Source organism: Apteryx rowi, unplaced genomic scaffold (assembly GCF_003343035.1).
Source record: "Apteryx rowi isolate R43461 unplaced genomic scaffold, aptRow1 scaffold_38, whole genome shotgun sequence".
Taxonomy (NCBI): Eukaryota; Metazoa; Chordata; class Aves; order Apterygiformes; family Apterygidae; genus Apteryx; species Apteryx rowi.
In genome coordinates this window covers 2,071,641-2,085,911 of record NW_020450307.1, presented here as the reverse complement: position 1 = coordinate 2,085,911, position 14,271 = coordinate 2,071,641, and the positions used below count along the sequence as shown (strand labels likewise).

Here is a 14,271-nt window from a genome sequence, read left to right as displayed (position 1 = left end):
AAAGTGGAATCATTTGCGTTGGTTTCTCTGTTTTGCTTTTCCACAACTTACTTGTTTTATAGCTGAGGTTAAAACCATCTTGTATGTTGCATCTTCTTTCTAGTAAGGTCTTTCATGCAAGTCCCTCATGGGGCAAATTAACAGCTAAGAAAGGGGAAGAAAATGAGGAATGTAAACACTGGTTACAGCAAAGCTTTAGGTGAGTAAAATTCAAAGTGCAGAATCTTCAAGGTTATTGCTCAGATGCTGCAAACTGAGGATGGGAAGTGTTAAAATCACTTTGGAAGCTCTTGTTTTACGCTTCTGTTTTAGAGGTGTAGTGATTTTCTCCTCTATCCCAAAACTTCTAAATCATTAATAATAATTCAATAACTAAGAGTAAATCTAAATACAATCTGTAATTGAATGCTGATTTCCTGGTGCTGTGACTTCAAGTAAGCATGATGCCTCCAGCTCTTTGCATTTGGAGAGTTTTCTTTGTGAGGAAAAAACACCCCTGTTTCTCTGTAAATGATTGTTTCTGCAGCCATAAAAATACTATCACTATGCTTTAAACAGGGAATTAGTCATGCTACTTTTACTAGAGTGCAAATAAAATTGAGGGATTGGCAAATGCTGTCACAGAAGATTTTAGTAAGCCTCAGTTCTGCTAGCTCCTCTGTGTTGCTGGTAGGGTCACTGAGCTTTGCTGCCTTGGCATCAATAAGGCTCTCGGGTTTACAGTGCATTAATATCTGGGGACTTTGATGCAATCCATGAGTCCTGTTTGTATGGACTCTTTTCCGGGTTGGAGATTTCAGACTGGAAACATTTTGAGGCGAGGACCAGGATCAAGCTTTTATTGTTGTTTTTGTACTTAAGAATAACGGAACTCCAACTCCTGCTGGAGGCTTTTGTTGAACAGAATATCTGATTCATCCACAGGCTGCATTTTTTGGTGGTCACACAGGAACAATCTTCAGTTTTGAAGCAGTTAGAAGGAAATTCTGCTGTTCTGATTGACAAAACAAAGCCAGCTTGGTTAGCTGAGTTGATAGGATCTTGTTTGTGTGTGTTCCAGTAATGGGGAAAGGTGGGTGCATTCTAATGGGCTTTTAATGTAAAATTTACAATGTTTGCTGGACCTGAGCTCTGCAGAAATGGATTTTGTCTATGTGTTCACATTATAGCTCTGAGTGAGGTGCCCAGATCTTGTTTAAACTAGTTGGTGGCTGGAGGTTCCAGTCAAACTGCACCCTGATTTTTTATTACTGATTAATAAGCTTTTCACTTACTGCTCAGTATTCAGAGGTTAACTACATGCATGTTTTCTATGCAGACATTCCAGATCGGGATCTATGCTGTGATTTGATGGCATTCAGTTTGATGGAAAAGGTTACTGTTGGTGGTGGTATTGTGTTTGGCTTCTCCCCATGGTCTGGAAGCTGATGTCTTGAATGGGATCTTGCTGGAGATGCTTGGTCTAATCAAATCAATGAAAAGGTTTATGAGAGGCCATGTGGGAATGAGCCCTTTTGTTGTATAAAGGGAAAAAGCTGATATCGCTAGCTCCCCCAAGTCCTTTGGTGTGTCTTCTGGGGAAGGCTGATATATGCTCTAGAATGTCAGTGGAACAAGTACACTCACTGTGTACTTGTACTCGCATCCTCACTGTGGATCTCTTCAAATATAATACTGTTTGTGGGTGCATCTCACTAGAATTTTGCCTCGCAACCTCTTGGCAAGTCAATTTTTGTGCTAGTACACGCTTAAGCCTCAGTGTTTTCTGAGCAGCTGGGTAAAATGCTGGTGTGGCTGTAACTGTTATGTGAAGCAACTGTTTCATTTGGGAGAACCTGAGTGCAGGAAAACTTAAGTCACTTGTAGAATCTGTTGCTCTAGTGGCAGAGAACTGGTTTAGAGCAGGGAGATGGGTTGTCTTTCTTGGTCGTGCCCCAGTCACTTTGCTTACTGGAGTCTTCCACCTCCCGGATGAGCCTGGCTTGTGCTACTGAGTTTTGGACTTGGGCTTTTTGGCTTTTTTTGTTTGTTTGTTGTTTTGGCGGGAGGGAATGGCAGCATAAAGTTTGAGTTCTATAGAAAGATAGTGTTTATTGTTGTACCATTATCAGATATATCTAGGATTCTTTGTCTAGTTTTCTGAACTCATGTCAACTGCCACATTCCCTGTTTCAAAGTTAAGGTTCTTCTCCTTTCCCTCAAGATGTGAAATATATGAAGTATGTAAGTTTTAGCCCTTTCAAATATCATTGACTGTAGAGTAGCAATGCCTTATTGGAAACCTAGAGATTCTTCAGATGTGCAAAATGGTGGGGGCAGGGGGGTCAAACTTGAGACATATTTTTGGGGAGATTTTGGTGCCATTCAGCACTACAGAAAAGAGTCCAGCTTCTGGTAAGTATCTGAATTTTATGCCATCTTGTATTCTGATTTTAGGTGGACTTAGAAGGTAGTCAGTCAGACATGGCCAGTACCTGGGGTGGTGTAACTTTTACAGCAACTCTTTGTCGTGAGGGGGTGACTACATACTCTTGAATGTGAGGTTACCTGCCTACAGCATTCTGCACAGGGGTTTGCTTTGCATGGGTTAATTCCTCTTCATCCAGCTTTTGCAATCACAGCACCCAACCACCTTCTTTCTTTGCCTTGCAGGACTGCCCAATTGCCTGGGTGAATGTCATGCTTTTTGACTATAAGGACCAGCTGAAAACAGGAGAGTGCTGCTTGCACATGTGGTCCTCCTTTCCGGGTATGTCAGGAGCTAGAGCTACTGTATTGTTCTGTCTTTAATCCTCGCCACAAAGATGGGATGTGTCTTGTGTTCTGTACTGCTGTCCAGTAGGTGGTAGCAGGGGCCAGAGTAGCTCAGCTCAGAATAATAGTGTTACAGTAACACTGTGCTAACAGTTCTACTACAATTACTGCTCTATATTGCAATGGCACATAGAGCCCTGCCAAGATGAAGGCCTTATTTGGCTTGGCATTGCACACATGGCATAAGAGGTAGCTGCTCTCCTAAAGATATTGCATATTCTTGGGTTGTGATGCCAGGAAAATGAAGTGATCTGCTTAGGCCAGTGACAGAGCTGGAAGCAGTTCTGTGCCCTGCTTTCTGTGCCAAATCTTCAGAATATTAGGGTTTATGGGTTTATGTACTTTGCTTTTCAGATGAGAAAGGGGAACTTCTGAACCCCATGGGTACAGTACAGTGCAACCCCAACACAGAAAGTGCAGCAGCCTTGGTCATCTGTTTCCCCAGCATTGCATCGCATCCTGTATATTACCCGTCATTTGAACAGGTATGGGACACAGATGCTTTTCAGGGAGATACAGAAATCTCCCTAGCTTTGCTGGGTGCAGGAGCATACAGCACCACTGTGTCTTGGGCAGCCATTGGCAAGGGATCAGGTGCAAACAAATTTGACGAATGGGTATTTTTAACTGAAAACTTGTCTCTTTCTCTTAATCTAATACACCTTTGGGCAAATAATTTTTCAAGTGTGAACTACCAAGGTAAAGCTACTCTCATCTGTGAGCTTTTGTTTACACATAGGTTTAACCAAGCTGCCTTTAAACTGCAGGCAGCATTATTGGGCTCAATAGGAAGAGGAATAGGGGGAAATGAGTGTAACGAGACAGCTTCCTCCCTTTTGGCATAGAGTGCTAGCATGCTGCGTGGTACGGGATTTTTCCATCTGTCACTGAGACTGGCCAAACATTAAAAGAAGAAGAAATGTGCCTGTTTCAGGAAGGGAAGGAGCTCTGCTCTGCCAGGGACATACACGCCCGCTCTCCTGTGATGCATGTTCTGGCTCGGAAGCTTTAACAGATTGTGCCAGTGTTCAAGGTGGCTTGGGCAGTACTGTCCGTTTGGCAAACGTATATCAGTTCCAAGAACCTGGAATGGCTTGTGTTAGCCTGGACTTCAGTGACCAGAGCCTCCTTTCACTGGCCGTATGAGTGTGCAGACGTGCCCTTCTCAAGGGGAGGACTCGTCCCTTGATTCTCAGTACCACTGGGGAAGAGGCCCATGGGCAGCTAGGTTACACCTCAGAGCAGAGGGGTCCCTGTGAGCACATTATCTACACCTGGGCTATCAGAGAGGTATGACTCCCTTCTCCAGAGGTGGCAAGGGACTGGTCTCTTAATGCAGCATAAACACCTGAGGCGATGATGAGCTAGGATACAGAGGAAATGAGGAGCCTTTCTCAGACTCTGTATTTGTGTACCAGCTGCTGGAGTTGGGGAGAAATGGAGAACAACCCCGCACTGCACTGGAAGACCCTGAGGAGGTGAGTCTCTGGCATCAACAGTTCTGCAGCTGGCTATGTGCAAGCCTGGTTTCTTAGATCAAGTCATATGTTGCCATCTTACCCCCAACCAGCTTTTTTCATCAAACTGGGCCATGCAACCTTGTGGCCCCAGTCCTACAGTGTCTCCTTGGGCTGAGCAAGCCCTCTGGCTTGAGACTAAGCCCTGTGTATGCTCTTTCCTGCGATTTCCATGAGCAGAAACTGCAACTGAAGGAGATACTGGAGCGGAGGAGCCACACTGAGCTCTATGAGCATGAGAAAGACCTAGTCTGGAAGATGAGGTATGATATCCGTGACCAGTACCCACAAGCTTTGGCAAAGCTCCTTATCATCACCAAATGGAACAAGCATGAAGATGTTGCCCAGGTGAGGATGCTGGGGCAGGAGAAAGCAAGAAGTCTCAGTGCTGCCAGGAGGGGTTGGCAGCCAGTCCCCCCCCATTTGACAGGTTGTGCATGTATATGTCCCTGTGCTGTGTCTGAGAGGCCAGCCTAGCAGGGGATGCTTGGCCCTGTCCCTGCATAGGCAGTGAGGGCAGTAAGGTTTGGTGCTGGCATCGCTGAAGCTGAGGAGGATTTTCTGTTCTCTCCCAGTCCCTGTGAATGCTGCTGTGTACTGAGTAGTACCCCGATGCCTTAGTGGAGTTGAGGTTTGGCTGTTACGAGCTCTGTCTGGCTCTGTGTGCTGTCCCACACTCAACCCTCTGACCAGCAAGGGAGTGTTTAGAAAGGAGGAAATTGAAGGCAAGAAGAAATCAGCTAAATTCACAGCAAAAAACGGATCTGGACTGGATATTCTTAACTAATAGTGAGATACCAGCACAGACTACCTGAGGGATAGGGTCAGTGGATTTCTTCCACTGAGATTGTTAGATGTCAGATAGGGATGGTCTCTGTGCTGTTCATCCCTCCTTACCTCAAGAGCTTTAATAGGACCTTCTAAAGGTCCCTGTCCAGCCTACATTGTTATGCTGAAGAATGAGGCTTTCCCCAAAGAGCTTGTTCCACTCACTGTTCGCACCACAGCGGATGTAACCCTGCCATGGAATGGGGGGATGACCTCTCCTGTCAACCGCTCTAGAAAGTTTAGACTGATGGGTTTTGACCTGGCATCTGCAAACTGGCCCTGTAAGATCTATAAATAGCAACTAAGAAGAGTGAGAAGTTTTTCTTTTCTAAGGGGTCTGCTCTTCCCTCACTAGAATTTTAGGGGCATATAGATTTTTGACCATTGTCTTAAAAACCTGGTTCCTTCCCCCCCACCTCTCCCTTTACAGATGATTTCCCTGCTTCAGAGCTGGCCAGAGCTGCCTGTCCTGAATGCCTTGGAGCTGCTGGATTTTAGCTTCCCTGACCGTTATGTTGGCTCTTTTGCTATCAACTCATTAAAGAAGCTGACGTAAGTGTTCACAAAGGGCATGGGGAGCTCCTTTCTGTTTACATTTAGGGCTCCTGAAGGGGACTGTGGACAAGACTGGCAGTCTTTTCTGTGTTTTTTTCCAAGTACCTTGTTGTAATAAAGATGATTTTTTTCCTTTCTGTCCCCAGAGATGGTGAATTGTTCCAATACCTGCTACAACTTGTCCAGGTGCTCAAGTATGAATCCTACTTAGACTGTGAATTAACCAAGTTCCTACTGGACAGGGCATTATCCAACCGCAAGATAGGCCACTTCCTATTCTGGCATCTAAGGTAAGGAGCAAATGTCTTAGGCTCTTTCTCTGTAATGAAGTGAAACCACCATTTGCTGGATTCTTGATTGCGCTGTGAAGTGAGACAACAAGCATGTGAGTGCATGCGGGGGGGGGTGTGGATGCTGGTGTAACTATTTAAAGCCTGTTGGCTCTCTTTTACCAAGTATCTTTCACTGAAGCATTGGTGGGATTTCCTTGCTGTGATTATCAAAATCCAGGAAATGTCAAATCTGGCCTCAACTGAAAATGACTATAAAAATGGCATCACTATGTCCCCATTGGTCATTCAGCAGACGTGAACTGCTGCTTTTTCCTTGGGAAACTGATTGATTATTATTTCAGAAAGGCAAAAAAAAAAAACTTTTTTTTTTTTTTTGGCAGGAGTAGAGGTCTGTTGTTTTCAGTGTGTGTGTGTATGTGTGTGTATATGTGTGTGTGTGTGTATAAATATATATAAATATACATATATAGAGATAAATATAAATATATATATATTATGTGTGTGTGTATATGTGTGTGTATGTATATATATATATGCACGCCTGCTGAAATTGAAATTTACTTTGGATGTTCATGGCCACCTGCCAGTTCTGAATCATAGTCTCTGAACTGTCCTTGCTCCTTGAGTAATTTTTCAAAGGCATAGTTAGTAATTTAGTCATCCAAAAAGCTTTGTCATCAGTTCAAGCAATGGATTTTTCTACAGCACCTTCTGGGGTGGGTGTTTTCTTTCTCCAATACATAGAAGGAATCTAAACAGCAAAGTTAATTTTCCCACAGCGCATGCTGGCATGAATGGGAAAATTAGTCACTCACTGCAGTGAGTCAGGTTTGCTTTAACCTCCCGCCTTTCTCTAGGTCAGAAATGCATGTCCCTGCAGTCTCCTTGAGGTTTGGCCTGATCCTGGAGGCATATTGCAGAGGCAGCACCCACCACATGAAAGTGTTAATGAAACAGGTAAGAATTGCTTTTAGCCATAAGGTTGACTTCGCTCATGCTTGGAGCTGGATCTCAGTTATTAGCTTTTGCAACTTAATGTTAGTCAGTAATACCAAAAAAACCCTTGTAACTGCTACGTATATATTTTTTGGCATATCCTATTAAGAGACTGGAGTTTCCCTATCACATGTGACTTTGTTCATCTCTTACTCACTTGCACACAACCCAAACAACAAGATGTGTCTAGAATGGTTTGAAATGTTTGAAAACCAGTACTGTTACTAGATGAGTTGTAATAAGATATCATTTAGTAGGCACTGTTCACAACTGGCTGTCTGCTTCAGGGCAGTGCACTCTTTTCTTCAGTTGTCTTTTGGGGGGCAGGGAGTAATCCTGTTAATTACCCACTCTCTAAAAGTTTTCTGTTATTTATCAAGGATCGCTGTACCTACCTCAGAGGTGAGGGACACCTCCATCCATGAGGCCATATCTAAGATGTGCCCCCAAACCAGTGCTGCTTCTATTTTCAAGACTGAGTAGAGCTTTTGCATAACCAGAACTCCTCAACTGCACTGCAGGACAGGGGCAGTAGGGCTCCAAGGCAATGGGTTTCCTCACTTTTCTAGCCAGTACACTTCATTTTTCTCCTGTGGTGCTTGATAACCTGCATTACCTTGCAACATATTTTTTCTGCAGCAGAATCTGCATAGTTCATTATAGATTTCCTTTAAGCAGATACTAGATTTGTTTGGTTGCAAAGTACAAAATCTTTGCAAGAAGAAAAGGCAAGCAATACAACCAATGTTTACATTTCACAGTAGACTTTTAATAGTTTTTAACTTTCTGTTAAAACTTTAACTTTCTGCATTTCCTGTTTTGTTTGTTTAACACTCTTTCATTCCTCCCCTTTTTGCAGGGAGAAGCACTCAACAAGATGAAAGCTCTGAATGACTTCGTCAAAGCAAGTTCTCAGAAGGCCACGAAGCCTCAAACCAGGGAGATGATGCATGTGTGCATGAAGCAGGAAACTTACGTTGAAGCACTTTCCGACCTCCAGTCCCCCCTGAACCCCAACATTATCCTTACTGAAGTTTGGTAAGGAAGATAGCTGCATTTCCTCCTCAGTTGTGCCACAGGCTCTGTTCAGCAGAAGAGCCATGCTTCTGGTAACCCTGAGGCCCTCTTCCCTCATGGTGGTTACCTGTCCATCAGCATTTGTTGATGCTGTTCAATTTGCAGATTCCCTGGCCATTTTTTTTAATAGATGGAGACTCTGATGGTACTATTTTTGTTTTCTGTAGTGTGGAGCAGTGCACTTTTATGGACTCCAAGATGAAACCTTTATGGATTGTGTTTAATAATGAAGAGACAGATGGAGGTGGAGTGGGTATCATTTTTAAAAATGGAGATGGTAAGTCTTTGATAAAAATGTTATCAATCAGAGGTATCATCGTTTCAATATTTATTGTGGTGAATGGGCCTAAATATGGACCGTTAAGATGTGTACATGCAGAATGTCAGGGTGTCTGAATTTTTTTGTTGTTTGTTTGGGGGGGGTTTTGACAGTAATTGGGAGGTACAGTAAACTCTCTATACTTTACCTACTGCCCTCTTCAGTAAGAGGACACAGTAACCCCAATTACTTCTAGCTGGAGACCCTTGCCCAGTAAAAGGAACTGTGAAGGGAGGTCTGGAAGAGCTATTAAGTACAGCAAGTCCAAGCTTTTTCTAATGGACATGCATGTAGGATTGGCGTGGCTGCTGCTTGATCATGTGTCCAGCAGATGTTTTCTGATGTGCTACATTGACTGCTATGGGAACAGAGCCTTGGCAAAGTGAAGTAACAGATACTTTAACCGAGACGTGATTATACTAATGGATGTATCTGGTATGGTGGCTTTACACTGTTACTGCCCTAGGAAAAAAACATTGCTCTGTGCTGATGTTCTTTATTAGTTAGACATAGCGAGAGACAAACATGGCCAAGGCCTCTTCCAGCAACCAGCTTCCTGGGCAGAACAAGCTGTCCTTGTAGGAGAACGAGAAGAGGGGAGAATGGGAGGCACTTACAACCCATTCTTCCTTTGCAATGGTGTGCAGATCTTCGTCAGGACATGCTCACGCTGCAGATGATACAGCTGATGGACATCCTGTGGAAGCAGGAGGGCCTGGACCTGAGGTGAGTTACAAGCATGCAGTTGTCATGCTGCAGTGATAGATTGTGTGGTGGGACCATTTTGCCTGCAAGCTTGTTTTGTTCCAGATAGGAAGAGACCCTCACTAACCAAATGTATCTAGTATTCTGTGAGCAGCTAGTCACATTTTATGGTATTGAGAGATAGAAATGCAATGAAAGGAGGAAGAAAGAGGTGGGATGTCATAGATGACTCCCAACTGAATGCACTGTGAAAGAGAGGAGATACAGTCAGTTTTATTCTCATCTCTGCAGCTGTTCCCAAGCAGCAAGGTTTGGGGAAGAATGAACAAAGTTATAATATTGTGTCAGTCCAGCAGCAGAAAGCAGAAACTGAGTAAGCAGGAGTTAGTGATGCTTGGTGTTACTGCATTTGAAGTTCAGGGCTAGTGCTAGAGATAGCGCTGCACAACTGTTAAGATATAGATAGCGCTGCACAACTATTAAGTTAGGATGTAAATAGTACTGGGCTTAGATCGGTCTCTTTTACCAATTTCCTATAAAGTGTCAGTTAGGCCCCGCACTAATAGTGACCAGCCTTCCAGGTGCTCTCATAGCTATCTGGGAAGAACGAATCAGTGCTTGACAGTTGGCTTAGTTTAAGCCTTCAGCTGGATTATACTGTACTCTGTCCTTTGTGCGCTGCCCTAAGTGCAAGCTTCCCTTAGCACCTTTGAAGCACAGGGAGCTGAAAGTACCTGGGCTCTCAGCAATACGGATCCTTCTGCTGGCTGAGCACACTGGAAAAACTGCAGTGTTTTCTTCGAGTCCAAATGTGAAACAGGCACAAAGGCCTCCTGCGCTTTTCCCTAGCAATTTGCCCTTGATATGGCAGACAAGGGAAATCTTAAAAGTCAAGACGACCCACTTCTGGGCAAGATTTCAGTGCAAGGGTTTCTTTCATCTCTGCAGGATGACCCCTTATGGCTGCCTCTCCACAGGCGACAAGACTGGACTGATAGAAGTAGTCATGCATTCGGATACCATTGCCAACATCCAGCTGACCAAGAGCAACATGGTGGCCACTGCGGCCTTCAACAAAGATGCGCTGCTGAACTGGCTAAAATCCAAGAACCCAGGGTAGGTGGGCTTACCTTTTACTCAGTGCTGTTTTACTGCTTCCTTCCAGTGGAGACATTTCTTCTGTTTTGCTTAATTTTTCCCTTGTTATGCATATTTCCAAGCTGTCCAGCAATATCTGAACAAATATAGCAGCGTTATTTGCTTGCTTTTCCTCCTCTTCTTGCCTGACAAACTGGAAAACATCTTGTGGATCTGTATGGGTCTTGAAGAGAAATTGAGGCATCTGGGGTACTGTTTGCAAACTCTTTTGATCTTTGACAGCTTAAGGTAGCACTGTCCTCAGGCTGAATCTAACCCTTGGCCTTCCCATCAGTCCTGTTGCTTTCTCCAGAAATAAGCAGTCAGTGTTGTGGCAGCTGGAAATGGGGCAGAAGGGATTATGTGGGGTGAAAGAATAAAGCAGCACAACAGCTCTGCAGCTTGGCCTTTTACTGGGTACAACAACAATACATCAGTCCTACCCAGCTCAAACTTGGAGGGTCCCAACAGAAATCATTCTAGCAGCCCACTTAGTCTTTGGGTCTGGGAAAACCTAGAAATAAGCTGACACCAACCATTTTACTTGAGAGTGTGGACAGAGCCTTATCCAGACCTCTCTGATTATGGACAGTTGTTATTGCAGCTAGTTCTTGTAGTCCCTCTGGAGACAATACAGAAAGTAAATTCAGCCATGTAATTAATTCTCTTACTGTAGGTCTGCATGGGGGAGGCTATACAGACAAGAACCTTCCCAGCAGTGAAGTATTGGAGCTCAAAGTAAAATTCCTTCTCAATCTCTTTTTCTTATTCTCTTCAGTGAAGCATTAGAACAAGCTATAGAGGAGTTCACTCTTTCTTGCGCTGGGTACTGCGTGGCAACGTATGTACTGGGAATAGGGGACCGGCACAGTGATAACATCATGATCCGGGAAACTGGCCAGGTATGGGGATCCACTGCTGCTCTTGAAGTATGGGAAGTGGGGCATGAATGCTACTTAGCAATGTACAGAGACATCCCAGTGCAGTCCTCCTGCTAAGGAAAGTACCTCTTACCTGCCAGCCAGGAGGCAGACTGGACAAATGTTCTCAATAGCTTTTGTCAGTGAGAGGGTATATAAAGTTCTATGATTTGAATACTACTCTTCTGCAAGTTCCACCGCCTACAGCTGCCAATGTAATCTCTTACCAGGCTGCTGTTAATACCCACTTTGAAATTTCAATGGAGCAATTCATACCTCTCAGACCTCAAATTATCTGCAGACTTAAGCAGATGCAAACTCAAGCGCTGCACTCACCAGTATGAAGACTTACTTGGCTTTAGCAGAATTACAAATTGCATTTAGGTGCTAGCTAAGATCCTCAGGTAATTACCCAAGCTGAAATTCTTATAGTCTTCCTCCTAGAAAAAGTATAGGGGTTTTTAAATGACTGCAAGTGATCAGCATGGTTTTAATTTCGCATTGATACATATACAGTATTAATTCCTTTACTTCTCTTTTCTGCAAGATCAGCTGCTAGAGTTTATATCTTCTCTTATGTTGTGTGAAAGACAAAGGGCAAAAGTAGGAAAAGGAAAATCCCTTTGCTAACAGGACATGTACCAAACCTAAGCTTTGTCAGTAGTATTCTGGTAAAGGAGGAAAAGTAAGGTACATTTCTTGTTGTGAATTCTCCAAAGCCTAAAACAACGCTGTGTTAGGCTGTGCAAGGTAAGTCTCCTTCAGGTCCAGTAGGTCTCTAGGTCAGCCAGTTCATACTTGTAAATTAGAAATTGACTGCTGATGTTTTGAGAATCATCTCTCTCGGATATGGGCAACTGCCTGTCTGCACTGTTTCTGTGTAGCATCCCGCTCCTCTACATCTTACTCCCCTAAAACATGTAGTCAGAGTCACAGAAACATGCTCAGCATGTGCTGAGCAGCAGCCCATATGTAGGATCGCCTGTTCTCATGATAGAAATGAAATGGTGGGCAGGGAGCCCGCAAAGCTACTTCTGCTGAGCAGGGGCCGCTCAGTTATTTGTCCGCTTGGGGGAGCTGATGCCCTGCAGTATACAGCATTGGTTTTGTTTATACTCTAGGGTTTAGAGCAGCTCTGCAAAATTGTCATCGTGTACAACAGTCAGGACATGATTCTCCTTCCCATCATTGCAGTAGTGACAAGACAGCTTTGCTCTGCTTGCTAACAAAAAAGAAAGCCTTACCTAAGCAAGTAATATTTTGTAACAACTTCAAAACAGGACATCTTATTTCCACACAGTCTGGGACTGCAAACTGCACTGGTGGAGTAGGACACCAGCCCATTTTAGTTCTTTCTGCTTCTACTAGTAGTGATACAATAAGGCTTCAGAAAAAACATAGAAATTTCTTCAGATATACCAAGTACTGAGGAGATGAGCACCATTTTTGTCCTAGCTAACACTCAAATTATGCTACAGAGGACTGTCAGTATCTTCGCAAGTAAACATTGCCTCTTTCCCCAAAGGAGTGACATAGGAAAGATTAATTTTCTCCCTCCCAAAATCCTATGGTTAGTGTCTTTCTGAATACAGTAACTCTGAAGAGAGATCAACTCTGATCAGCTACAAGTGGTACTATTCTGCTAACAGTTATTTCTTGCTTATTTCCAGCTCTTCCATATTGATTTTGGTCACTTTTTGGGGAACTTCAAGACCAAATTTGGTATTAATAGAGAACGAGTTCCTTTCATCTTAACCTATGACTTTGTGCATGTCATCCAGCAAGGGAAAACTAACAACAATGAGAAATTTGAAAGGTAAGTGTTAGCAGTTAAATTTGACTTAAGCTTTTCAAGCTCTTGAGTTTTCAGTAGTTACTTCCACCAAGTGACATGTAGCCTATAGCTGCCTGCAGAAGAGAATAACAATTCTGGAGTACAGAAGGCAGTACCAAAGAGAGAACAGAGAATGTAATTACGCAGGTAGGAAGCACTCGGGACATGGTATTCTTGCTTGTGGTACCAAGTTCCTTGGTAGTCTTGTTATCATTGCAGTTTCTTGCCTTTTGATGCTGAGTATTTGGGGTACAGAAGAGATCCTTACTACGCTCTAGATTCCCATTCCTATGCCATCAATAACTGGTAACCTACATCACTGAGAGACTCAGCTCAGCTCTCTGTAGCTCTCAGATACGAGTCTCCAGTCTTTACCATCTGAGACCATCTCTTGTCCAGTGATGGACAAGGGCTTCAGCCAGCAGGTGTAATATGGTAGTGTCCCCACTGCCACCCAAAGAACCTAACTGAGACAGAGGTAAATCTACACAGGTAGAGCACAGGTAGGCTCAAGCATGACCCCCTTCCCTTTGCCTAGATTAGACAGCTTTCTTGAACTGGCTATTTTTTCCAAAATCTCTTCATCAAGTGACTGTTTGTGAGGAGTCCAGCTGCTTACCTTGGAACTGAGGAATCTCCCTGTGCAGCAGAAGGCCTAAAAGGAGATACTGCAGCACTTGAATCCGTGAATGTTGTAGCCTGTGGTCCTTTGTGCACGTGCTCAGAAATAGTCAGGCTTGGGTTTGCAGCTGTGCAGATGCATCGCTGAACTAGATAATCCAATACAGTCAAGATGTTTCTAGCTCTTGCTAAACTGTATCACTGAGTGACTTAGAAACATTAGCTAGTCCATATGAATATATACATGAGGGAGAGCAAGTAAATGATTATTTACCTGTTAGAGAAGGTGTCATCAACACAGATAGCATGGTTCCGACTAATACCTAGTCTCGCTGTATAAAATAGTACAGCTTGCAGTCTCTGTTCCTTTGCCTCACCTTCCTTTCTGAACAGATTCAGGGGTTACTGTGAAAAAGCCTATATGATTCTGCGGCGCCATGGTCTTCTCTTCCTGCACTTGTTTGCACTGATGAAAGCTGCTGGCCTGCCAGAACTCAGCTGCTCTAAAGACATTCAGTATCTAAAGGTAAGAGAAGTAGAGCATGGATAGGGTTAAAACTTAATACCTCATCTTATAACTCAATGAGGAATAATAGTTCAGTGCAGAAGGCCATATTCTTTAAAGCAACTGAACTGCAAAAACCAGGAGCAGATG

General features: G+C 43.6%; 1 protein-coding gene across 8 annotated transcripts in view; it reads left to right on the top strand.

The window, feature by feature from the left end:
* PIK3CD (phosphatidylinositol-4,5-bisphosphate 3-kinase catalytic subunit delta) overlaps positions 1–14,271 on the top strand; it is a 47,283-nt gene that overhangs the window by 27,446 nt on the left and 5,566 nt on the right. For 7 of the 8 annotated variants that reach the window (XR_003254849.1, XR_003254847.1, XR_003254848.1 and 4 more), the window contains 14 exons: positions 2,653–2,749; positions 3,169–3,299; positions 4,233–4,292; positions 4,512–4,679; positions 5,590–5,711; positions 5,861–6,004; positions 6,865–6,964; positions 7,863–8,041; positions 8,248–8,357; positions 9,047–9,125; positions 10,053–10,220; positions 11,020–11,143; positions 12,832–12,977; positions 14,010–14,142. Coding sequence is in view for 4 of the 8 variants with exons in the window: in XM_026073981.1 (XP_025929766.1) it covers positions 2,653–2,749; positions 3,169–3,299; positions 4,233–4,292; positions 4,512–4,679; positions 5,590–5,711; positions 5,861–6,004; positions 6,865–6,964; positions 7,863–8,041; positions 8,248–8,357; positions 9,047–9,125; positions 10,053–10,220; positions 11,020–11,143; positions 12,832–12,977; positions 14,010–14,142 (1,761 nt within the window). In the remaining 4 variants the exon portion in view is untranslated. The remainder of the gene's footprint in view (positions 1–2,652; positions 2,750–3,168; positions 3,300–4,232; positions 4,293–4,511; positions 4,680–5,589; positions 5,712–5,860; positions 6,005–6,864; positions 6,965–7,862; positions 8,042–8,247; positions 8,358–9,046; positions 9,126–10,052; positions 10,221–11,019; positions 11,144–12,831; positions 12,978–14,009; positions 14,143–14,271) is intronic. The other variant, XR_003254850.1, reaches the window with a different exon arrangement.